At 42.4% G+C, this 27851-nt stretch overlaps 1 protein-coding gene across 1 annotated transcript in view; it reads right to left on the bottom strand.

Annotated features, from left to right (window-relative positions):
• Window positions 1-27851, bottom strand: part of LOC143416814 (protein NLRC3-like) — a 233180-nt gene that overhangs the window by 138270 nt on the left and 67059 nt on the right. Inside the window, exons 7-10 of the mRNA XM_076882437.1 lie at window positions 16311-16487; window positions 14837-15010; window positions 11471-11644; window positions 8102-8278 (exon numbers count right to left, since the gene is read on the bottom strand). Coding sequence (XP_076738552.1) covers window positions 8102-8278; window positions 11471-11644; window positions 14837-15010; window positions 16311-16487 — 702 coding nt within the window. The remainder of the gene's footprint in view (window positions 1-8101; window positions 8279-11470; window positions 11645-14836; window positions 15011-16310; window positions 16488-27851) is intronic.

Here is a 27851-nt window from a genome sequence, read left to right as displayed (position 1 = left end):
GAAAGGTATTCCAACCATGGCTGCGGCATGCTTGCTTGGGCTTTGTTCCTGGGTGCACACACCTACACCATTGAGTTCAAAGGGACAAAGCTACATGGAAATGCAGATGGACTTTCACGTCTTCCACACATGCAACCCACCGAAGAAATGACTGATCCAGCTACTGTGTTTCATGTTACACAAATGGAACCCCTACCTGTCACAAGTGCTCAGGTGAAAAGAGAAACAAGCCAAAACACAATCTTGTCAAACGATCTTACTGTGAATGGTTGGCCGTCCTGTAGTGACACTCAGTTCTCCGCGTACTCCACCCACAAAGACCAACTATCCGTTTGCCAAGGATGTGTCATGTGGGGAACTCGTGTCATCCTGCCACCCAAACTACGTACAAAGGTACTGGACTCACTGCACGATGGACATTTGGGTGTTAAGATGAAAGGTCTTGCTAGAAGCTATGTTTGGTGGCCAGGCACTGATTGTGAAATGGAGAATATGGCTAAATCCTGCATTGTTTGCCAGCAGACGCTGCGCCAGCCTCAAACAGCACCTGTACACGCGTGGGAGTGGTCATCCGCTCCATGGCAACGCATTCATATAGACTATGCTGGCCCATTTATGGACTAAATGTTCCAGGTTGTGGTTGATGCCCACTCAAAGTGGCCAGAAATCTTCCCCGTAAAGCAAGCAACAGCTGCCAGCACGATCAATAGTCTTTGGTCACCGTTTGCACGCACAGGTCTGCCACAACAGCTCGTAAGTGACAATGGTCATCAGTTTACTGGAGAGGAGTTCCAGTGTTTCCTTGGGAGTAACGGCATACGACATATCACTTCAGCTCACCATCATCCTGCAACAAAGCTGAACCAGCCAGTCGCACAGAGGGGAAACCGCTACAACAGAAAATTGACAATTTTTTTACTGTCTTACCACTCATGCAACAACTGGACACACACCTGCAATGCTCTTCATGGGATGAGATCTGAGATCACATCTAGATTTGCTGAAACCAGACATTCGCAAGGATGTCCAAGATAAACAGTCTTCCATGGTGGAAGCAACAAGAAACAAAACCAGGTTCTTCAATGTTGGACAAAGAGTTCTCGCCAGAGACTACAGAGACCCAAGTCAGAAATGGCATTCTGGCACGATTCGTTCACGGACCGGACCGCTGATATACACCATAAATGTTGGAGCCAACTTAGTCTGGTGTAGACATGTTGATCAGATTCTAGATGCAGAATGTCACGTGGTTCCAGAGCAACCTGAGAGGACACATCTACACCTCAAGATTCAGAAGAGTTTGCCCTCGCTTCACCACCTGAGGTTCAGGGTTTACGTGAAACCACCAATGTTCAAACACCTGAACTTTCCACACAGAGCACTATGGACTCTGACCAAACAGGCAGACGTTACCCTGAGAGAAATCCCAGAGCACCTCAGAGACTGAACTTATAGGTTTCCAGTTCATTTTGTAAGGAAAGCAGTTAAAATGTTTTAGAGGAAACAACCTACCTCTATGTTGTAAATCACTGAGTAGGTGTCATATTTCAGTTTAAGTACAATCTTATGCTTATGCATAAGCTTATGCTAGACGAGTCCAGAAGTACAGAAACCTTGTGTACAGCGTTGGAGATGAAGTTCTTCTCTTGAACATGAAACGTGGAAGGAAGGGAGGAAGACTTGATCCAGATTTTTCAGGACCCTACACCATTCAAGACATCGCTGGCAAATGTGTGAGATTAAAAAAACACAGAAGGAGCAACTTTAAGAAATCACTACAGCATTGACCATATCAAGCCATACAGAAGAAGCCACCATGTAAATATCAGTGACAAGTAAAAATACCCAACTCGCAGTCAGACGGTGAACAGCAGCACAGACCTGAAGATGCCTCCCTGCCATCCTACTGCTAACCCTCAGTGCCAGCAAAGTCCAGAGGATTCATTATGCACCCAAAACGGCTGACACAAGGAGTTTAATTGTGTTCCAGGACCAGAAACGCGTGAACAAGAACTTCCCTCCCGGAAACAAAGCTTAGAAAATGAAGGTGACATAGTGAACAACTCTTTTTGACCAGTTGGTCATTTGTTGCCAGTTTGGCGTTGCAACTTAATTGACTGTTGCATGACTTTGTTTGCATTTTGAAGTCTTCAACTCATATTGGATATAAAGAAACATGCAACGTGCACTGAGCTTGTGGAAGTCTGGAAATGGATCTGCCTGTCAGTAATTTTCTATTTTGCCCACCCGCTGTACCTTTCCTATTTCTCTGCGTGTAAATGCATGCCTATTGTATTGACTTTTTTCCTGTTGTGGCCCGTTGGCCTTTACCAAGCTTATCCACTACAAATCTCATGCATGCCTGAGCTAACTTATCATATTTTTCTTTTAGTAAAGAGGCTATGGCGTGCAAAGGATACTGGGCGCTTGGAGGCAGCTGTTGGACCATACAAGTTATTGGATTCCTCTTTTCGAACACTGCAGGGGTCACGGTGGTTTCTGATGAGGTAAGAAAACTTATCATTATTGAGTCTGATTTCGAGGTTCTGCTCCTTCTGAAGCATTTGCAGTGCAGAGACCATTAATAGTTTAAAATGTGCGAGTAGGTCGGGGGGTTTATATAGCAAAACTCTGATAAGGTTTCACCCATTCACTTCAACAGGAAAAAATGTTATCAACCACAACACAGATGTTGTGACATCATAATACCCAGTTCCAGTATATGCAGAAAGAACCTTTATCAGCAATTCTATTCCTTTAGATGTTTTTGTGTACAGCACTCAAGCAGTTACTTCAAAAATTGTTGCTGTTGTTGTATAAACTCAGATTTTTCAAAACAGGTCATTGATGCATATCTGCACCGTGTTATTGAGAGACGAAAGGTAAGTAAGAAATGTCATTTACCTACTAATTTTGAAATAAAAAAAAAACCCTATTTACTGTTCTATAACATTTTTGTATACTTGTGCAGAATGCTGCACACCTGCTCTGTTCAGTAGTTGCAAGCTCGTTGTTTTCTGGGCAGTTCAGATGCCTCAACTGGTATGTTGAAAGCTCAGAAGTGGTCCAAACAGTTGACTCCTTTCTGTTGCTGAGGAAAGAGTTCGGTTCCTTTAAAGAAGACTATATTTGAAAACACCCTGAGACGCATGGTACCTAAGTAAATCCAAATTACTCTGCACTTCCAATCCCACAGATGAAGTTCCCAGTTGAAGACGTGGCTGTGCCCTGTGAACTTTGGTACACACTGGATTCTTGTGGTATGTGTTCATTTTGTTATTAATTTGCATAATTTGTTGTGAAGCAGTTTCTTGCACAAAGTGTTATTTTTAAATAAGTTTTCAGTGGCACAAACAATTGTAATTTTTAATTTAACTTTTTCTTTAGATTGTCAACATTTCTGCACAGGAAATACTGCTCATAGACCCCATGGGAATGAAGGTGTTTATGACAGGAAAATTCTGCGCAACTGGAGGTATGTATGATACTGAGGTGTTATTCTTAGATTAAAAAAAAAATCTTGTTTCATTACAAACACTTTTGTTCAACTAGGAATTTTCTGAGGATGAGAGGGCATGAAGACACCATGGAGTGGCAGTTACAGACTATGCAACACAACAAGCGACAGGATTCCAGCAGTTGTGGAGTTTTACTGTTAAAGGTAACCCGTATTCAAATGATTCAGTTTCTTGTTAGCTAGAATTAAGACTTTAAGTGAATTTAAGTGAAGTGAAAGTTATTTCGGTCAACAACAACAAAGATGATCATTTTACATAGAAGTACTTAATCATACAGTAACTGGAAAAGGAATAGGCTGAAGCCTTGTGGCTTATAATTATCCTATCCTTTACCTAATTAAGACTTTACATTCTAATTATGATCAATCTCACAGTTTGCAGAACACTACCTTGATTTTGGAGAGGTCAGTGAGGTGTCAACCACTACAGAGCCAGTTGTGCTGGAGCGAATGCAGATAGCTTGCACCCTACTTGAAAATCGAGGTAAGTCCAGTAAAGTCCTTATCACGTTAGTGCGTACTTCCAATTTAAATAGTGCTTTTCAAACAGCACAGTACAAATAGTGCTCTTCAAACACTTTCAGATAAGACCCTTCTCAAAGTCTGATTTAGACTAATTTTCCAGGAAGTATATTTGGAAAAAATGTACTATTATTTTTTAATTATTCAATAAATAATGTTTGATTAAAACCTAACTATGATTATGTTTCAGGGAACGCTGAGGACTACTGCATTGTTTGCTCCATGTTAGATGCTAACGCTGACCGCAGCATGATTGAAATGGTAAAACAAAACAAAACAAAAGAAACACATAAGTCTTAGTATCATTACTTGCCAATCATAATTAAAATGCTGAGTAATAGTATTCACCAAACAGAATATGAGCCATTTATTTTTCCTTTCCAGGTGCAGTATGAATCTTGCCAAAGATGGGCACATTTTGCATGTGAAAAATATAAAGAGAGCAACCAAGAATATAAATGCCAAAAATGTAGCCAGAGTCAGACAGAGACTGTGCAGAGACTGTAGAAGGACAGAGCAGCAGCAGAGCAGTCCAGATACACTGATGATCCTCTGTCAGATCCAGAGGGACACACAGGGATGATGCTGGACTCTACATTGTGTCTGACAGTGGAGCTGTTCTCAGAGCAGTTCACTCTGCAGCACTGACAGTCATCTGCACTTCTTCTCATTCCTCTGTCAGTCACTGCTGGATGAAGCTCTCCTCTCCACCTCCCAGTAACATGGCCCAGTCAGAGCGTCTCTACACACAAGCTGCTGCTGCTTCAACCTCTCTGGATCATCAGGACACAGCTCCTCCTCTCTCAGCACACACACCGTCCTGTTTACCATCATCACCACCACCTGCAGAGAGAAGAAGGAAGAGCAGAGGAGATAAACGAGTGTTTCCAGAGACTCTTCATCAGCTGTCAGTCAGTGATGCAGCACATCCAGTATAAAGAGCAGCAGGGACTTCAGTGCTGGGACTGTACTAGGACTCATTGTTGCTTCACTTTTTCTAATCTTTGGATTTTTATTGAAGTTGATGAAAATGTTTTTCCCTCCTAGTTTGAGTTTGGACTTTCATTCATTAGAAGAACCTTGGTGTGTCCACTCTGAGCTCTGTAGGAACCCCAACAACAAGCCCAACAATCCAGATGGACGGTTCCAGCTGTTAACTGGAGGAATTCCATCCAAACATCTGCTCTCACTAAATTCTTCCTCACCTACAGACTGTGTTCTTCACTGCTTTAAACTTGGAAATGAATGCAGTCATTGGTCTGCGTGCTGCTTTGTTCAGAGAGCTGATTGGCTGTTGACAGTGTTTGATCAGAGTGTGTCAGCCGTTACCATGGTGACCATAAAGGTCAGAAACAGGAAGTGTTTGTGTCCAATCCTGAAGCCTGTCACCATTCTCCTCTCACAGCTTCACTGAGAAACTGCAGCTTTACAGGAAACACTGGATCTTTGTTTCATACTGACTGTGTTTAGTACAATACTGCTGACAGCACCACCCACTCACTCCATCACTCTACTTACAGCAGAGTCTCCAGTCTGTAGTCTGGACTCTGCTGAAGATCAGACAGCTGCTTCACATCTGGATGCTTCAGGTTGTTTCCTTGCAGCTCCAGCTGTCTCAGATGGGAGGGGTTGGACTTCAGTGCTGCTGCCAGATAATCACAGCTGATCTTTGACAAACCACAGCTCACCAATCTGTATAAAGAATGAAAGATGTAAGTTTATTAGACAAAGTGTGAGCTTGAAATCATTCAGTGTTTCATCATCTGTTCAGAGCTGAAGAAGGTTCAGAATGTAGAAGTTTAGAAAATGGAAACTCCAAACAGCTGAAGCCAACAGGAAGCAGCTTCAAACAGGAAACTGTGCAGAGTTTCAGACTATATGTCCTGATGCAGCCAGTTGGATTTTGGAGATTTGAATCTCTGTTCTGTGACTAAGTCCTTGAATCATTTCTTCCAGTTGGTCCAACAAGACAGACTAAGTATTGGACATGTGTTGTGGCTCCATTATGGGAGCTTCTAAATGTGATGTGATGGCCCCTCTGGGTCTGTCAGGTCACAGCACTGAAGAGAGCTCAAACTGGGCACACAGTTGTTCCAGTCTGGACCAAAGACTCTATACTGGGACTGAGGGACTGCTTTGACTGCACCCACTGGGACTTTTTAAAGGCTCATGTTCTCACTTAGATCATCGATTTCTACTTACATTTCTTTCTGGGAAAAATGGGGATTACTTTGGAAACAGGAAGTATTTTCCCCAATAAGCAGCCCTGGATTAGTAAATCACTCCAACATGTTCTCAGGCAGAAGAAGCTGTCTTGTTATGAGGGAGAGAAGAAAAAGATGGAGGCACAGAAACTTGTTGAAAGAGAGATAAAGCAGCTAAAATCAGGTGTAAAAGTAAAGCAGAGGATGAGCTGAATAAAGGACACTCAAGGCTGGCTTGGAAAGGAATGAAGTCCATGGTGGGGATGCAGGACAAGGAGCAAAGATGAATGTGATGCTGAATCAGCAGAAGACTTGGACTCATTTGATTCCAGCTTTGATATCATTGATTTCAATGAAGAGCTTTGTGATTGTAGCAAAGGGCTGGTAGCTCTGAGAGTCCCACTGATGAGGTGTTTGTGTGGAAATCTCTTAGTGGGACCAAAGAGAGAAAAAGCCCTGGTCCTGATGCTGTGGGAGGGAAATGATTGAAGTGTGCTGTGAGGAACTGACTGGGAGATTTTCACACATTTTCCAGTCCTCCTTGGAACAACAGGAAGTTCCCAGCATATGGAAACAAAGGTTAAGTGTCCTATGGCACTCAGTGATGATGGTGCTGTGGCCCCACCACCTCCACCTCTTTGTAAAGGAACTAACTGTAATCTGAAGCTTCAAATGGAACTAAGACTTCCTCCACTAGGTGGCAGTGTCTGATGAGAAAGTGTTAGTGGAGCTGGCCTGGAGTCAGAAACAGGAAGATGCAGGATTCGGGCTGAAATGGGGAAAAGTGGTTCGCACTAGTGCCTTAAAGCAAGAAGGTTGTAGGTTGAAGCTTGTTGGCCTTTCTGTGGAGGTTGGATGTTCTCCCACAGTCCAATGAAATGCTGCTTAGGTTCATTGGTGCTTCTAAATTGGCTGTAGGTGTGGATGTGAGAGAGTGCTTCTCTGTCTCTCTCTGTTGGCCCTGTGATGGACTGCTCACCTGTGCAGGTGGACCACGCCTCTTGCCCTATGACAGCTAGGGCACAGGCTGCAGCCCTGTGAGCCTAAGCTGAATAAACAGTTAGCAAAAATGATCCATAGATGGCCTGAAATCCCCCAGTTAGCAGTTTGGTAGATAGCTATGACATGCTAATCCCATCCAGCAGCTGTATTCTACCTGTAAGCTGATCCCTGCTGAGCCAAAGCACTTTTTCATATACAAATTACAACCTTTAATAGAAACCTATTGGTCAGCATCTTATTAGCCTGCTGTTAGCTTCATTCCACAGAAAACTGAGAGAAACTAACAGAGTTGATAAAGAATAAAGAGAAATGTGCTGATTTAAAGCCTTTGAAGTGCTTCAGATGATCTCTGTCCACTTCTGTCCACTCATTCATTCATGTAAGCTTTCTAATGCAGCTTTGATCTTCACAGTCTGCTTCATGAAACTCATTCTAACCCTGAATGTCAGAGTGTTCCTCCTTCTCTTTCCCATCATTCATGCTGGCAGTGGAGGAGATTTGGATGTTGGACTGTGTTTTGGATGATGTGTGTATGTTTGTGTTGGACTGCTGTCTGTAAAGCAAACGCACATTTTGCTTTGGATTTCAGTGTCAGACAGACTTTAAGGTGGAATGAAGAGTTGGAGAGTTTCACAGTGAATTATCCAGTGGAGGATTTTTCTTCTTCTTTGAAGGTTTGAAATGTGAACATTGTTCTGCTGCAGTCAATGGACTAAACCAGAGAAGAAGAAAACAGACTTTACCATGAAGATCCTCAGTGTGGATCAGTATAATATCAGCCTGATGTCTGCAGTTTAGTGTCAGCACAACTTTCACATCATATTCATCTCAGCACAACTAAAACATGCTGACTGACCTCAGAGTTTCAAGTCCACATCCTGGACTCTCCAGGAAACCACACAGATGCTTCACTCCTGAATCCTGCAGCTTGTTGTTGTAGCTCAGATCCAGCTGTCTCAGATGGGAGGGGTTGGACTTCAGTGCTGCTGCCAGATAATCACAGCTGATCTCTGACAAACCACAGCGACTCAATCTGTATAAAGAATGAAAGATGTAAGTTTATTAGACAAAGTGTGAGCTTGAAATCATTCAGTGTTTCATCATCTGTTCAGAGCTGAAGAAGGTTCAGAATGTAGAAGTTTAGAAAATGGAAACTCCAAACAGCTGACAGAGTTCATACGCCTTTGTCAGGGTCAAATTCAAGCAAGACCATGTGAAAATTAAAACACATCATCCTAGGTGAACTTAAACACCTTTGTTCCCCTTTTGTTAAGACATAGAAAAGTACACCACACAAAAATACTGCAAAAGGAAACGGTCGCCTTATATACATAGTGTATAAACTCAAAATGCACATTTCACTTCAAATTAAGATTAAGGCTTTGAACAGATCACATAGTTCAGTTCAACATATAAGACTTTAAGAATGCACAAGCATCTACTTAAAATCTATTTAATTTATCATCCATGATATTATTTTGTACAATTCCAATGTATTTTGTTCATCTCCCTTAAATAAACAGGCAGTCTTAAAGTATGAAATATTCATATACAAACACATATAAATGTGTGTACTGTCTCAGTGGCTGATAGTACCCCACAGGCCTCAGTGTGAGCTTGAAGACATTTATAATGTTTAAGTAGTTTAATGTGCAGGTGCTGACGATAAACACATTTTGAATGAAAGCCGGGGAACTTTGGTAGCACAGAAACAAGTGGCTATTCTTTGTGACTATATGGATCACTCACAATACCATTATTTCACACAAAGGCACCAAATTAATACTCAAAAAAGCTGCAGCAATACACACAAATATAAACAGTACTTGGTGACAACTTTGCTTTTAGCCTTTAACCCTTCTTGACTACTTTTGATGTGGCCTCTATATTTTACCTTTAAAAACAGTTTATCTTGCCAATCTGTTATTTTCTCATTTTGACCAACTGTATCAGCACAATTTATCTAAATTCAGACAAAATTTAAAATACAAGTAGAAAGTGATATTTTGACTGTAAAAACCACACACATGTTTAACGAATCATCTTCATAACTTGAAATGCAAATAGAGATTGTACACTTTTAAAAATACGCACACGTTTTGCAAACAACAAAGTTATATGGTACTATTTACCAAAAAATGCAGCCAAGGCTCAGACGTTTTTCATATAATCATTTCAAACTATTTACAGAACAATCAGGTGTCAAACAATAGTTTGTGTCACTCTAACACATATGAGAACAGCACAGGGATAAACCTGCAGGTCTGACAGCAGGTGTGTCACTCAGCGTTTACACTGCAATCTGCCTTTGTTGGCTTTAAGGCAGCAACTGTGACGATCACTAGTAGAACTGACACACAAAACAAAACAACAGCTACACACTAAATACACAAGACAACAAACTAACTTGAGACCAAACACGGTAAACGTCACAAATCTCTCACGTATCAAAACTCGCTCTCTCTTTCGCTCACTCGCTCTCTCTTGCCGGTCACTCCTAAAACTTCCCCCTTTTGCTAAACAACCAAATGTCATGTTTCCATATCATTTTTGATTGGTCGACATGGTACATTTTCCCACCTATAGGGCTTTGGAGCGTGATGTCACGGGAGATGGGCCACGCCCCCTTCCGCCATGACAGTAGGCCAGCCAAAGGATACCATTTCAGCTATGGATCGTACGTGTTGTGTTGTCGGTTGCAACGTTAGATCACACGATCGTGAAGGCAAGAAGCTGGATAACGGGCTCTCTTTTCATCGTTTTCCATCCTGGAGGCAACGTGAGGGATCCCATGTATCCGATATTACTAAACAAAGACGTCAGGCTTGGATTGCAGCGGTGAGACGAGCGGATATCGAGTTCTCTGCAATCCCCAGCTTTTTGTTGGTTTGCTCACGGCATTTTCTTTCCGGTGAGTTCTAAATTAATTCATATCACTCTTGAAAGGCTTTTAGTGTTATTTTCAACGTGCTGAGGTCATAGATAATGAGATAAAACATGCTAATGTGTGATGCTGCAGAACCACATCATGTCGACTGAGTAGCTTATGATTTGGCATTATTGCAGGCAAACCAGCATATGAAATGGATGTAACAAATCCAGACTGGGCACCAACACTGCACATGGGGCATGACGACATACCTGTATCAGACTCGGACCGGCACTCAAGGCGTACGCAACGGAAGCGAAAAAGAGCACCCATCGGAGGTAAACAACCCCCCCCCCTCTAAAAACATACTAAATTGCTATCACTGTACACTAATCCGCACATAACTTCCAGATGAATCACACACCTGTCATTGGAATATTGGTGTACATTTACCTTATGTCTAATTTTATCTTACAGGCTTTCGTTATGCAGCTGCAGAGTCTGAAGGTGTGCCCCGTGCAGAAGTGATTGATGAAGATCTGACAGAAGACCAACAGCAAAATCACAATGTCATGGAGGCAGTGGACAGCAGTTGTGTTGGACAAGTGGAGGTTGAGGTACCAGCTGCAAATGTGGATATACTGAAGAAATGTAAAGCTTTTAAAATGATGACAGATTACAAACTCTCAGCTGTGTCTGTAATCAAACCTCTGTAACTTTGCTTCACTTCAGCAGCATCAGCTCATGTTCACATGTTGATTCATGGTTTGCTTCAGTTTTTGATGGACTGCAGAATATTTTGAAGGTTATCTGCTATAAAAAGCCAGAACAGGAAAATCTGCTTCATGTGTTTCTGTTTGATCCTCAGTGACTTTGACACAAAGGCCTCTGCTGTGATGATCACACCTCTGATCAAGTCTCACAGTGTCAGCTTTGTTTTTATACATATGGATATGTGCTGATAAATGATCAGAGTTATAATATTTCCCACTGCCTGCTGTGTGCCGTGACCTTTGACCTGCTAAAGACAGTCAGCTGTGGATTATTCATTGTTGTGTCTGATACTTAGAACTGTGAGGAAGAACACTACACAGTTCATCAGGGTCCCCTCTCTCTGAATCAGGAAAGGTGGGCAGGCCGCGTGTGGGCCGCGGGCCATACGTTGAGTCTCACTGTTTGAAATGTGAACATTGTTCTGCTGCAGTCAATGGACTAAACCAGAGAAGAAGAAAACAGACTTTACCATGAAGATCCTCAGTGTGGATCAGTATAATATCAGCCTGATGTCTGCAGTTTAGTGTCAGCACAACTTTCACATCATATTCATCTCAGCACAACTAAAACATGCTGACTGACCTCAGAGTTTCAAGTCCACATCCTGGACTCTCCAGGAAACCACACAGATGCTTCACTCCTGAATCCTGCAGCTCGTTCCAGCTCAGGTCCAGCTGTCTCAGATGGGAGGGGTTGGACTTCAGTGCTGCTGCCAGATAATCACAGCTGATCTCTGACAAACCACAGCTCTCCAATCTGTATAAAGAATGAAAGATGTAAGTTTATTAGACAAAGTGTGAGCTTGAAATCATTCAGTGTTTCATCATCTGTTCAGAGCTGAAGAAGGTTCAGAATGTAGAAGTTTAGAAAATGGAAACTCCAAACAGCTGACAGAGTTCATACGCCTTTGTCAGGGTCAAATTCAAGCAAGACCATGTGAAAATTAAAACACATCATCCTAGGTGAACTTAAACACCTTTGTTCCCCTTTTGTTAAGACATAGAAAAGTACACCACACAAAAATACTGCAAAAGGAAACGGTCGCCTTATATACATAGTGTATAAACTCAAAATGCACATTTCACTTCAAATTAAGATTAAGGCTTTGAACAGATCACATAGTTCAGTTCAACATATAAGACTTTAAGAATGCACAAGCATCTACTTAAAATCTATTTAATTTATCATCCATGATATTATTTTGTACAATTCCAATGTATTTTGTTCATCTCCCTAAAATAAACAGGCAGTCTTAAAGTATGAAATATTCATATACAAACACATATAAATGTGTGTACTGTCTCAGTGGCTGATAGTACCCCACAGGCCTCAGTGTGAGCTTGAAGACATTTATAATGTTTAAGTAGTTTAATGTGCAGGTGCTGACGATAAACACATTTTGAATGAAAGCCGGGGAACTTTGGTAGCACAGAAACAAGTGGCTATTCTTTGTGACTATATGGATCACTCACAATACCATTATTTCACACAAAGGCACCAAATTAATACTCAAAAAAGCTGCAGCAATACACACAAATATAAACAGTACTTGGTGACAACTTTGCTTTTAGCCTTTAACCCTTCTTGACTACTTTTGATGTGGCCTCTATATTTTACCTTTAAAAACAGTTTATCTTGCCAATCTGTTATTTTCTCATTTTGACCAACTGTATCAGCACAATTTATCTAAATTCAGACAAAATTTAAAATACAAGTAGAAAGTGATATTTTGACTGTAAAAACCACACACATGTTTAACGAATCATCTTCATAACTTGAAATGCAAATAGAGATTGTACATTTTTAAAAATACGCACACGTTTTGCAAACAACAAAGTTATATGGTACTATTTACCAAAAAATGCAGCCAAGGCTCAGACGTTTTTCATATAATCATTTCAAACTATTTACAGAACAATCAGGTGTCAAACAATAGTTTGTGTCACTCTAACACATATGAGAACAGCACAGGGATAAACCTGCAGGTCTGACAGCAGGTGTGTCACTCAGCGTTTACACTGCAATCTGCCTTTGTTGGCTTTAAGGCAGCAACTGTGACGATCACTAGTAGAACTGACACACAAAACAAAACAACAGCTACACACTAAATACACAAGACAACAAACTAACTTGAGACCAAACACGGTAAACGTCACAAATCTCTCACGTATCAAAACTCTCTCTCTCTTTCGCTCACTCGCTCTCTCTTGCCGGTCACTCCTAAAACTTCCCCCTTTTGCTAAACAACCAAATGTCATGTTTCCATATCATTTTTGATTGGTCGACATGGTACATTTTCCCACCTATAGGGCTTTGGAGCGTGATGTCACGGGAGATGGGCCACGCCCCCTTCCGCCATGACAGTAGGCCAGCCAAAGGATACCATTTCAGCTATGGATCGTACGTGTTGTGTTGTCGGTTGCAACGTTAGATCACACGATCGTGAAGGCAAGAAGCTGGATAACGGGCTCTCTTTTCATCGTTTTCCATCCTGGAGGCAACGTGAGGGATCCCATGTATCCGATATTACTAAACAAAGACGTCAGGCTTGGATTGCAGCGGTGAGACGAGCGGATATCGAGTTCTCTGCAATCCCCAGCTTTTTGTTGGTTTGCTCACGGCATTTTCTTTCCGGTGAGTTCTAAATTAATTCATATCACTCTTGAAAGGCTTTTAGTGTTATTTTCAACGTGCTGAGGTCATAGATAATGAGATAAAACATGCTAATGTGTGATGCTGCAGAACCACATCATGTCGACTGAGTAGCTTATGATTTGGCATTATTGCAGGCAAACCAGCATATGAAATGGATGTAACAAATCCAGACTGGGCACCAACACTGCACATGGGGCATGACGACATACCTGTATCAGACTCGGACCGGCACTCAAGGCGTACGCAACGGAAGCGAAAAAGAGCACCCATCGGAGGTAAACAACCCCCCCCCCTCTAAAAACATACTAAATTGCTATCACTGTACACTAATCCGCACATAACTTCCAGATGAAACACACACCTGTCATTGGAATATTGGTGTACATTTACCTTATGTCTAATTTTATCTTACAGGCTTTCGTTATGCAGCTGCAGAGTCTGAAGGTGTGCCCCGTGCAGAAGTGATTGATGAAGATCTGACAGAAGACCAACAGCAAAATCACAATGTCATGGAGGCAGTGGACAGCAGTTGTGTTGGACAAGTGGAGGTTGAGGTACCAGCTGCAAATGTGGATATACTGAAGAAATGTAAACCTTTTAAAATGATGACAGATTACAAACTCTCAGCTGTGTCTGTAATCAAACCTCTGTAACTTTGCTCCCCTTCAGCAGCATCAGCTCATGTTCACATGTTGATTCATGGTTTGCTTCAGTTTTTGATGGACTGCAGAATATTTTGAAGGTTATCTGCTATAAAAAGCCAGAACAGGAAAATCTGCTTCATGTGTTTCTGTTTGATCCTCAGTGACTTTGACACAAAGGCCTCTGCTGTGATGATCACACCTCTGATCAAGTCTCACAGTGTCAGCTTTGTTTTTATACATATGGATATGTGCTGATAAATGATCAGAGTTATAATATTTCCCACTGTCTGCTGTGTGCCGTGACCTTTGACCTGCTAAAGACAGTCAGCTGTGGATTATTCATTGTTGTGTCTGATACTTAGAACTGTGAGGAAGAACACTACACAGTTAATCAGGGTCCCCTCTCTCTGAATCAGGAAAGGTGGGCAGGCCGCGTGTGGGCCGCGGGCCATACGTTGAGTCTCACTGTTTGAAATGTGAACATTGTTCTGCTGCAGTCAATGGACTAAACCAGAGAAGAAGAAAACAGACTTTACCATGAAGATCCTCAGTGTGGATCAGTATAATATCAGCCTGATGTCTGCAGTTTAGTGTCAGCACAACTTTCACATCATATTCATCTCAGCACAACTAAAACATGCTGACTGACCTCAGAGTTTCAAGTCCACATCCTGGACTCTCCAGGAAACCACACAGATGCTTCACTCCTGAATCCTTCAGGTTGTTTCCCCACAGGTCCAGCTCTCTCAGATGGGAGGGGTTGGACTTCAGTGCTGCTGCCAGATAATCACAGCTGATCTCTGACAAACCACAGTCCCTCAATCTGTATAAAGAATGAAAGATGTAAGTTTATTAGACAAAGTGTGAGCTTGAAATCATTCAGTGTTTCATCATCTGTTCAGAGCTGAAGAAGGTTCAGAATGTAGAAGTTTAGAAAATGGAAACTCCAAACAGCTGAAGCCAACAGGAAGCAGCTTCAAACAAACACAACAAGAGAAAAAACTCTGAATGTTTCACATTAAAGTCGTACATTTCTCACAAAGCTCAATTATGTGACAGACATTTCATCCCATGTCAGTTTGGCCTCATCCTGGGCCGGATTATCCAGCACACACTCTGACCACAGGCCCAGGGGCCACGCACAGCTGGGCTCCATCCAAGAGACAGCAAACAAACCAACACAATAATAAAAAGCACCATGTGATCTTCTTACATCTTCAAGACAAACATAGTAAAAACATGAGCATATTTGTTTCCTGATAAAATGATGTGACAGGTAGAACAGAGTAAAGTGGTGGTGTTACAGCCTTTCTCCCCTCTGCTGCCGAGGCTGTTAGTCTCTCCCAAACTCAGCTACAGGACTTCCAAATGAATGAAAGCAGCAGAAGTGGCTTTACAAATGAAAGAGGAAGAGGAGAAGAAGAGGAGAGGGAGGCCACCCTGACCATCACTCCAGCTGAAAACATCACACTTCCATTAAAGTTGGTGAGGAAATGTTGAGCAGGATGAGCTGCTGGCTAATCTGGAGGCTGTAGCAGCAGCTCACAGTCACAGTGGATTTCCACTCATGAAAAAGCTCTGCCTGCTTCATTTCTCATCTCATATCAGAGACTTTAATGCTTCACTGAAGCTGTACTGTGATGCTTCCATATCCCAGTGAGGCCTCCATAATGATTTCAGCTGTTCTGTACACACACTGTGTGCCCTGTATGGCTCAAAGTCTCTGCAGCCTGTTTTTATCTGCTATCATCAGATCTTCATCATCCTCATTCACATCCCTCACACACTCTACAGCCTCATCAGCACTGACTTCATCTTCACTGACTGATGGAGCACAACATGAACCTGTGGAGGCTGAAACACTGTCCTGTCAAACATCTCCCCGTCACCACTCCACTTCTGTCAGCCTTTAAATGAACCCTGCTCAAGTCTGTCACTTCTGTTTGGAGCCAAAAGGAAAAACTGTTGTTCAGTCGTTTGGAAAGACAACATTTCTGAAAGCACTCAAACTTCTTCACATTTGTCTTCAGACACATCCTGAACATTTAGGAACTAAAGAAAGTTTCAAACATCAAAGACCTGAAATATAGAAAAACAACAACAGCCGCAGTCAGTGAACTCACCTCAGAGTCGCCAGTCGACAGTTTGGACTCTCCAGTCCAGCACACAGAAGCTTCACACCTGAATCCTGGAGGCCATTATTTCCATTCATGTCCAGCTGTGTCAGATGGGAGGGGTTGGACTTCAGAGCTGAGGCCACAACTTCACAGTGAGACTCTGAGAGTAGACACTGAGTCAGTCTGTGATGATAGAAAATATAAAATGTGTTATTATAAAAGCAGAAAATCTGCATTATAAACACAGACTGAATGTATATGAAGACAAAACAGAGTGAGGTCATAATCTGATGAATCTGCTCTTCACATCTGTGCTTCAGCTCCTCTTACTGTGTTTGACATGACACAACGATTGAGTCTCTCTCAGACCTGCAGACTTTTAATGAGAATCTTTGTTTGGCTTTAATCTGCTTTTGGCTTTTTCATGGATTTCATGGATGATTTGAGTGATTTCCAGCAGGACACTTAAACATGTCAGTGGACGTCCTAAAGAACATATTCACTGATATGAAACGTGTCATTGAACAGGATTAATATCAGTGGAAACATGGTGGAAACAGCTGTGACTGCATGGATGTGACACACTTCAAATCTGTTCTCCACTCTTGGATTTGGGATCCATGGAGTTGCTGCTGAGTCTGTACAATAAAGGAATGGTGTGGAAGGTTGCAGCGTACGGACACAAACACTTTGTGGTTACAATCTGATTTTATTTTCAACATTAAACTACTAACCTACACTGATCAATGATGTTAATGATCACATCTGGACTCACCCAGCCTTTCTGCAGTTCCTCACAGCTGGAATCAGTCTCTGTCGTCCCCGCTCTGATGTTTTGTACTTCAGCAGGTCCAACTCATCCAGAACCTCCTCTGACATCTGCAGCATGAAGGCCAGAGCTGAGCACTGGATCTCAGAGAGTTCCTTCTCTGACTTCAGGAACTCTTGGATCTCCTGAAATAATGAGAGGTCGTTCATCTCCATCAGACAGTGGAAGATGTTGATTCTTCTGTCAGGAGAGATTCCATAACTGTTCATCTTCTTCAGGTTGTTGATGACTCTCTGGATGGTTCCTGGACTGATCTCTGTCTGACCCAGCAGACCTACTAAGAGTCTCTGGTTGGACTCCAGACAGAGGCCATGAAGGAAGCGAACAAACAGGTCCAGGTGGCCATTTTTACTCTGGAGGGATTTATACATGGCTCTGCTCAGGAAATCATCCAGAGAGGACTTGTTGTATTTTTTTCCCAAAAAGTTCTTCAGCACCTTTGTCTTCCTGCTGGTGAAACAGTGGAACATGTAGACTGCAGCCAGAAACTCCTGAATGCTCAGATGAACAAAGCAGTAGACTGGTTTCTGGAAGATCACACACTCTCTTTTGAAGATCTCTGTACAAACTCCTGAGTACACCGAGGCCTCTGTCACATCCAGACCACACTGCTCCAGGTCTTCTTGGTAGAACATGATGTTTCCTTTCTCCAGATGTTCAAACGCCAGCCTCCCCAGCTTCAGAAGAACTTCCCTGTCAGCCTCCGTCAGCTCCTGTGGACTCGTCTCATGTCCCTCATGGTACTTGTTCTTCTTCCTCTTTGTCTGAACCAGCAGGAAGTGTGAGTACATGTCAGTCAGGGTCTTGGGCAGCTCTCCTCTCTGCTCTGTAGTCAACATGTGCTCCAGAACTGTAGCAGTGATCCAGCAGAAGACTGGGATACTACACATGATGTGGAGGCTCCTGGATGTCTTCATGTGGGAGATGATTCTGCTGGACAGCTCTTCATCACTGAATCTCCTCCTGAAGTACTCCTCCTTCTGGGCGTCAGTGAAGCCTCGTACTTCTGTTAGCCTGTCAACACATGTAGGAGGGATCTGATTGGCTGCTGCGGGTCGGGAAGTTATCCAGACGAGAGCCGAGGGAAGCAGATTCCCCTGGATGAGGTTTGTCAGCAGCTGGCTGACTGATGACTTCTGTGTGACATCAGACAGCAGCTTCCTGTTGGTGAAATCCAATGAAAGTCTGCTTTCATCCAGGCCGTCAAAGATGAACAAAAGCTGAGAGACAGCCAGCTTCTCTGCTGTGACCTTCTGTAATGTTGGATGGAAAACATGGAGCAGCTCCAGAAGACTGTACTGCTCACCTCTGATCAGGTTCAGCTCCCTGAATGAAAGCAGAACCACCACACTGACATGTTGGTTCTCCAAGCCCTCTGCCCAGTCCAGAGTGAACTTCTGCACTGAGAAGGTTTTTCCAACACCAGCCACGCCGTTGGTCAGAACCACTCTGATGGGTCTCTGTTGGTCAGGTAAGGCTTTAAAGATGTCCTGGCACCTGATTGGAGCGTCATGGAGGGCGTCCATCTTGGAAGCTGTCTCCAGCTGCCTCACCTCATGTTGGGTATGAACCTCTTCACTCTGTCCCTCTGTGATGTAGAGCTCAGTGTAGATGGTGTTGAGGAGGGTTCTACTTCCTGTTTCATCACTTCCTTCAGTCACACGTTCACATCTCCTCCTCAGACTGATCTTATGTTCATCTAAAACCTCCTGCAGACCAACATCTGCTGAAAGAAAGAAAAACAATGAGACTAAAGAGAAAGAAAACTCTTCAATGTCTGAACAACACAAGAAGTCCAGTTTTCAGAAATGAGTCCATCAGCAGACAGATGTTCAGTCTTACTTTGTACACAGCTGCTCTGACTGGCTGTCTGCAGTCCAGCTCTGCTTCTGGATCTTTCTCCACACTGTGCAGAAGCTCTGATGGTGACACAGAAAAGTCACAGTGGAGATACTTCTGTCCACCTTTGATTAGACTCATTATAAAAAGGAAAACAAAGTTTGAACACAGTCATGTTTCCAGTTCACTGACTTACATTTATTCCATGGACACTCACTCTAACCTGAACCACAGCTACAACCCAACATTGTTGAGGCCTCATCTCCTCCTTTCCTGACTGTAGAGGTTAAATATGCAACAACCAACAAATAAAAGAATTTGGTTCATTTCAAAGAAATTCACACGGTGACCAAGTAAAGTAACCGTAGTAAAGGAGACAACATCCCGTTGATGGTGGGATTATTTGAAAGATTTGCTTTGGTCACGTCACCAAATGCAGTTGAACCACCCGTGGATCCATGTTTGACCATTCTACCACTCTGAGCTCTGCTTTTTAATCGTTTTATTATTATCATCATTCATTTATTCATTCTTTGGAGGGGGGCTATTTCCTAATGCCGCCCTAATAAGCTGATGTTCAAGGGGAAATATAACAGAAACTCTTTCAGTGTTATTCATTAATAAATTAACAGATAAACTGTGAAGAAGAAAAAACTGAGATTTAAAGGAGAGAGTGAGAAACTTGATCATCCATCCTCATAATACATGTTTATCAGTATCTGCTGTGACCATACTGCAGTAATAACTACAAGTCTACATTTCTGTGACTGTTGATCAATCACAGCAGGAATCTGAGCTCATCTCTGCACACAGAGCAGCTTCAGCTCTGGGATAAACTGCTCGCTTCACGTCCTTCTCAGCTCACAGACACTCATCCTGATATTTTCCTTTAACATTTGATGGTATAATTCATCTGAGTTTACACTTTATCTGCATGAATACAGAAAAACAGACCCAAACACCAGAAACCATCAGTTTCACCATGTAGAATATATTGTTGTTTCCTTGCTTTTAATTCAGAGAAAAACTCTGATTTGGATTTTCTCTGTTCTCTTTGCCACAGCCCATCCCAGCAGCAGCTGAAGCAGCTGACTGTCACAACACTGAATAACACTTTAGGAGGAATTTCAGAGGTCAGTAAAGCTCCAGTTTCAACATCAGTTAATTAATCATAGTTCATCATAAATGTGAACCTGGCTGGCACACATGTTAATGTTAGCCATTTAAATATTAGCAGTTAGCTGAGGCCACAAGAAGAAGAGGCCCTAGAAGAACAATGGATGATAAGATTAGATTTTCAAGACTAGGCAGAGACGTGTTTTCCTTACCTAACCTAACCTACAGTTATGTTTCCTTATTTCTGCTGTTTGCATGTTCACAGCTGAAATAAAGCTGCCTCTTTGACTTCATCCTGTTGTGTTTGGGTCCAATCCTGCCTGCCACACAGCGCTACAGGACAAAGTCTAATATTTTTATCTTTTTAATGAATCTTTGGTCATATTTATCCAGGAAAACACAAACATGTAAAGGAGTCATCACAGTTCTCTGACCTCGTTGGTTCAGCACTGAAGTCTGGAGGGTAATGTTTGGACCGGTCACTCCTCACCGACGGACAGCTGGATCCTGCAGACTGTGACCTCTGACCTCTGCAGACACAAACATGTTTTATTGAATGATCAATTCTCTGATAAAGTGATTGAAGCAGCTGTGATCACACAGACTGCAGATAATGCAGCTGTTTGCTGTCAGTAACAGTCCTCTTAGATTAGAGTTCAGCTTTTTACAGGAAAACAAATGTCCCTGAATGCAACAGTGAGACACAGTCTGCCTGTGTGGCTGTGATAGCTGCCGTTAGGAGCGCTCATGTGTTTGCAGTTAGACGAGGAGATGTTACCATCATGGACACGTTAACAAATCCTGCAGCATCATGTGGCACAAACACTTTGTGTTCCTGTCATCTGCAAGCAACAGGAAGTTCATTAATAAAGGCGGGATGGAGACGCGACTGTGATGGTTCTCCTTCATCCAGCTGTTACACACATCTGGGCTCACACGACGAGCCTTTGTCTAATACAGCAGCTGCTCTCTGAACACTTTTCTGAAGAGGAGCTGCACAAACCTTTGTTTGCTTTCTAGAGCAGCGTATCAAAGTCAAACTACCCACTGCTAGCAGCTGTTTCTATCATAGTTTAGGATCCAGATGTGTGAGGTCTAGATTTATACCTCTGATTAAAATAAATAGTTAAAAACAGCCAATTGAGTCCAAATGTGTCTTAAACCAGATAAACTGACAGTTACAGCTGAGCCTGTGTGTCCTTGGAGACACTGCTCTGCTACAGAGATGCATTTTAGAAACCAGGAAACATCAAAATCATTTAAATCAGAGAGTTCTTGTTACTAACAGCTCACCTCTCTGCAGCAGAGACTTTAAAATCAATGATAAAATCTTACGCCTAAATTAACTTTACTGTTAACGAGTTTTCATGTTTCTGTAATCCACCAGTGTGCTCATGCTTTTTTAAGTGAAAACATATTTTTAATGATCAAATATAATTATGTTTGTTATTTGTGGATTTTAAATGTCCTTGACAGAGACAGATGATGATCATTATCCTGCACTGTGGTCTCAGGTTTGGTCGAGCTAGCACAAAGAATGGCTATGTTGAACTTCCTCCTGGGATCTACACTAAGAAGTGAGTCCAACATTAGCAGGGTCTCTTTCCTTTATCTGATTCACTTTAGCATTCACAGTCACGTGAAGCTTGTTATTAACTCGATAAGTCAACCCAGGGTTTCAGCTGAGCGCTCACATGAAACACATGGTGTTGGCAGCATCTGATCAATCATATTCATGGAGACGTGTATCAGCAACAGAGCAGCTGAGTTTGCAGAAGGAAGTCAAACTAAACCATAGGCTATATCATACCACCTGAAACACCTGAGTGGAAGCTCCTCCCTACACTGTGTTTGAAGCAAAGCACAAAGGAGACACCTGCTGGAGCAGCTGGAGTCCTACAGACACTCAGCCTCTTCACTACACAAACACCTCCTACAACATCCACTCTTTCCACTCTGACTGCTGTGTTTGTGGAAACACTCCAACACACACCGCTTCACATACCAACATAGAAATGTGTGAAAAAGAGCTGAGCTGATATTAAACATGAGGATTTATTCAAAAATACAGAGTCAGGAACAACATCTAGACACACATTACCTCTCAGCAGCAGAAGAACAGCCTTTAAAGTTTAGACCAACACCCTTCGACTCGTTGCTCTTTAAGGAAACACAGCTGGGTTCAGGTCCAGGAGATTCTGGCCTCTTATTGATCCTAAAAGAAAAACAATTGTCGCATATTATTGAGGATGAGAACAAAACAACGAAGGTCCAGAAGAATTAGGTCAAACGATGATTTTAATGAACACATGCGTAGGGAGATGAACACCGTTACACAATCAGCGTCGATCTCCGCCCAAAAGCACACAAGCAGTTGCTTTTATAACATCAGGGTATTATTACGCACCCTCTTGCGTCAGAGCAGATACTTGCATAAGTTAAAAACACAAATGTTCTGTTGACAACTTTTGACACAGTTTGAAAAGAACATCGTCTCCACGCCAGGTGCTTCCTGTAGCTCGTCTTGCTTTCACTTATCCCTGGAACATCAGACGCACGTCCTGCAGCAAACTATCACTTATGCAGGCACAAAATGCAGTTACAAGCAAAATATGTCTGAACTCTAACCTAGAATATAAGTCTACCTACGGTGTGTGTGTGTGTGTGTGTGTGTGTGTGTGTGTGTGTGTGTGTGTGTGTGTGTGTGTGTGTGTGTGTGTGTGTGTGTGTGTGTGTGTGTGGATGTCTCGACCTCAATTGCACTCTGTCTCACCTCTCGCCTACTAAAGCTCACACCCAGACTCTCATATGTGTAACAATTTAACTGAAACTATATGTGTAATATATTGAATAAATGCTTTAATCAAATGCCACTACTCAAAGCTCAATAAAAAGGATATAAACGAATAAAAGATAATAATGAATACTTGTATCATGTGTGTTTTGTAAGCGTGTAGGCAATCCTTCCATACCTCTAAGTTACTTTGCACAATAGATCGGCATCGCGACATCGCGCCAGACGAAGCTTCTGACCATCAATTATCAGACTGAGCTTAAACTCTTTAAAAGCACAAACTGCAAGATGTGTATAAAAATAGTTATAACTGCACCTGGAATAAAGGTTAATATGGGATTATGATAGCACCTGTAAAACAAGTTTTAACGTAATACCAACAGCATCAATAAATGCTTTGATGAAATGATGATTAATGCAATGGTAATGATAATGGTTATGACAGTAACAGTAACATATCTCCCTGATCTCCACACAATAAATGTAACAGCTTCATGAGATAGGAAGGAAAAAATGGAAATGTTAAATTAAAGACATGATGAACAATCTGAAACTCGTAAAAATAATGTTCTTACTCTTTGTCACATAACAGTCTTTTGTTAAAGTTTTCAATAATACCCTTTGACATGTTGCTCTTTAAAACACACTTTTACTCCCTGACCTTTGACCCAGTGTGACATGTTGACTCACTACCTCAGACAGCTTAAAATAGTCTTTTTGTTTTTTGGTGCTGCCTAAAAGAACCGTAAATATCTGTCCTATATACAGTTCTGTTCATATATTTTTGTGCTACATCAGGAAACTCAAAAACATAGTTTGTAATATTTTAATCCTTATTTTTAAAACTGTTTTTGTCATTTTTCTTCTCCCACTGCATCAAAAATCATTATTTACACTGAATAAATGAGTCAGCAGCTCTCTTACATTGTTGCTGCAGGTTCATTACTGAAGTCTGGAGGTTGTTCTTTGGACCGGTCACTCCTCACAGACACACAGCTGGATGCTGCAGATCCTGCTCCATCCTCTTCCTCCATCTTCTTGATGTCAGGGTGGAGTTAGTCTGAGAGGTAAACACACACACTCAGAGGTGCTGTTGTACTGGAAGCATCACACTGACGGGTTTCTAAAGTTCTCATTGATCATTTCATGGAGTTTCTGTGGTAAACACTGTCCTGTGACGTATGTGTTATGGTGAGGGTCATGAGGGCTAACCAGCCCCACTCCTTCCTCCTCATATTTCAGCCTGAAGCACAATAACAGCCTAAACCTAACCAGGAGGCTGTAACCTCAAAGGGACTTCATGGTTAGAAATAAAGGTTCAATGAAATGAAGCAGATCATAAAAACATGAGTTCCAACTTTAAAAGAAGCATCCACACGATGACGGCACAGCAGAGGAGCACTTTCTCTAACACACTGATTCAGTTCCACTGACACAAGGACACACACAGGAAGGCACACACACAAGCCTTTATAAGAAACAACACAATCATCTGCGCTTGACTTGTCAATCCAAGTCCTTAGCCCATGAGCCCGCGGTATCAGACCACAGATATTCCCTTACTTTGAAAAAATAAAGACAGTTTTCAGAACAGACCTGATGTTTATGCTACAGCCTGTTTACCAATATAATCAATATCAGATATCAGAGCAACAGAAACCTCGGTGATCAGGACGCTGGGACTGAGAACAGGAAGTGGCTCAAACGTCACAGTTTCATAACGTCACCCTGAACTCCACTCACGGAGTTTCTGTCGCCATTGTAGTTTTTAAAGTCCCGTGATAAAGGCGGGTCTTTCTGTGAATCCGCACGCTCATTGGCTAATAGCTCGAGATTGACACATCGTTATCCAATGAGCGTGCGGGAACTTCCGACATAAAGTTGTTTCCTTTGAAAAACCAAAGTCTGATTATTTTTGCCTCCACTGACGGAGCCTGTTGTTCCCGCCACAGAGACACAGTAATGTCAGAGCGGTGTTAACACTCACCCTGCCTCAGCACAGCTCTCACTCTCCTCCTGCTCTCTCACACTAAACGGAGGCTCAGCTAAACTCACTTCCTCTCTACTTACAGGAAACCAGCGCTCAGAGGAGCCGACCGGCCTCACATTTCACCCACAGACACGAACAGCGTGGAATTATTTTATGTCATAAGAAGAAACATATTCATGTTAACACTCACCTGCCTCAGCTCCACCTTCCTCCTCCTGCTGCTCTGAACGGAGGCTCAATACTTTCACTTTCACTGCTGCTCCCTAAACACAGAGGATGCTGGGACTTGTAGTTGTTTCCTTCCGGTGCGGTCTTCCTCTTTGTTTGTTTGTGTTCAAGTTATTTCGATCATGTAAACATCAACAGAACACGTGAAGCCACACAGAGTTTGTATGTCGAGGTGGGTAGGAGGGTTTGAGGGTTTGGGGAGGGGTCAGAGGGAAGAGGTCTCTCAGTCTGGACAATCCACATTGATGGCATTGCATCTTTCAGCGTGTTTGTGGGTCGATTTGGATGCTCCAGGTGTGAGAGCAGCCACTCAGCCTCTGCTGCAGATGTGTGTCACAAGTTCATCTAGTAGTAGGCTATGGCACTTGGCCACAGGTGGCAGCAGTGGACTGGCCTCCATGTGAGACTGCTCCAGCTGCTATGTGATAGTCCAGCTGCAAACTGAAGATCATATGCAAGTTTTGGAAATTAAACTGTACAATATAAAGCGCCTTGAGGCGACTGTTGTTGTGATTTGGTGCTATATAAATAAAATTGAATTGAAATTCAGAATATTCTTAACTTAGCTTTAAAACCAACCCAATCTCTCCTCCACACTCACAAACAAAGACAAACCAACTGACACATCTGAGTCCCTCACTTTCTTCAATCCACTCACTCTCACAAGCTCCACTTAGTCACACTGGCTCTGTTTATTACTAATTACTATTGTCTCCCCAGAAACACTTCCGTTTTCTTTTTTCCTATTTCAGTTGTGTTTTTTGTGCTTTTGCAGCGTTTTTTTTTTTATTGCTGGTGTTTTCTTAAGTTGCAGTCCGTTTGGCCTCTCAGGGCCACCGTAGCTATAGGCCAAAAATAAATACATAACATCATTTCAATCAGTTTAAAGGTTTATTTGCAAGACACAAAAACAGAAAAAATAAAAAGTTACAAATGTATTGTGCATGAAACAGGAATTCAAACGTGGCTCAGATGTGTGTCACAAGTTCATCTGGCTGTAGGCTATGGCACTTGACCACAGGTGGCGCTAATTGACTTGACTCCATTTGAGTGCGCACAAAGTAAGCTGCACACTTTAGTTGTGAAGCGAAAACGCTGAAATCGCAGTAATAACACGCACGAGGGGAACGATAACGAAGACAAGATGCTCCTGATCGTTACTCTTGCTGTCCTGTGAACAGCATCGGCGTGGTGTTAATGGTTTGCTTTTGTTTTGGCGAGCGCCCCGTGAATGAGAATATGACCAGGTAAACCCGCGACATTTTTAAATAGTTTGTCGTTCAACAGCAACAAGACTGACGGAGTGTGTTTGAGGAAACCTCACAAATGTCACAGATGAAATATTTGGTGTTTATTTGCTGGTTTGTCGGTAGCAGCTCCTTCAAAGTAAGTCTACCACACATCTGTTTGACCAACACCAGTTGATTTGGATCACCGGTCCAAACAATTTGAACGATTGTTGTGTTTCCTTTTGTGTTGAGTTTGACTGATATTTGCTGGATAGCAAATGTTTTAAAGCTATGCAACCTTTATCTGCACATAGCAGTTAAACTGTTTAGATCAATCTTTATTGATAATATACATTATTTATTTATGAATTACTGTGTACACAAGAATAAGTTAATGTATTAAGATAAACTGGCTGAAAGTTTTGTATTATTCTTGTGATTTTTTTTTTTATTGGCCCTGTTTATTTACAGGCCAGGTGACCCTTTAGGGGTTTAAAATGCCGAGCCAATGAACGGCTGGGAGCAGGAATCTTTCTTCACTGAAGCTTCCACTTCCACGGGTCTGGTAGGAAGTTGTCCAAGCCAACAAAACAAACAGACAAAAAATCCATCTATCAATCACCTGGATCACCTGTTGAGAAAGAAAAAAGAGAAAACAAGCAAACAAAAGAGAGCAATATAATAAACAACAGCATCGCGATGATCTATGTGAATATAACTGTAAATACTAAATATTGAATATTATTGTGCAGCACGTAAGATCGACAGCGCACAGTGTGCTTTGAGGTAGCAGCCAAAATGCAAGGCAAGTTTATTTATATCGCACAATTCAACAACAAGGTGATCCCAAGTTCTTTACAGAACATTAAAAAACAAAAACAGATAAAAAGCATGATTTAAACGTAACGTGCCCGTGAGCTCCGCCGGCAGCCAGCTGTGCCAGAGTGACCGAGCCCCAGGCTGAGAGGCCAAAGGCACCGCACCCTGAAGGAGCCCGAGCGAGCCCCAGGCTCCAGGCCCCGACAAGCAGTACCTGGACGCCCATCCCCAGACACAAAGAACCACCAATGCACCGATGTCTGAAGGCGTCTGCCACTGGCAGGGGGAGTGGTGGGGGGAGATAGGCCTCCATACCTTGGAGGGCCTGAGATGTCCCCAGAGAGGTGGCGTCTGATACCCGACCTGACATATAGAGACAGACAAACAGGCACACACAGATACAAACATCCATTCCCACCCTCATGCTCTCATATGCAATTACTCAGCAGCAGGTAAGCGCATAGCCCCTCCTGGTACCCCTCAATGTCTACGTGTATTTAAAATTGAGAGGTGGGCAACGGCGCCAGGGGTGAGGTTGTACACCCTGATGTGATTCTGATCTTGGAAACATTAAAGACATTCATAGCCAGACTGCTGACTTTGTGTTTTTATTCAGTCGCCTAACAGAAGTGCAGTGAGAAACGATTTACCCCATCCTGATTTCTTAGCTATTTGCATATTTGCCACACTTACGTGTTTCAGA

Source organism: Maylandia zebra, linkage group LG3 (genome assembly GCF_041146795.1).
Source record: "Maylandia zebra isolate NMK-2024a linkage group LG3, Mzebra_GT3a, whole genome shotgun sequence".
Lineage (NCBI taxonomy): Eukaryota > Metazoa > Chordata > Actinopteri > Cichliformes > Cichlidae > Maylandia > Maylandia zebra.
Note: the sequence above shows the minus strand (reverse complement) of the source record. Positions and strands in the feature narration are given on the sequence as shown.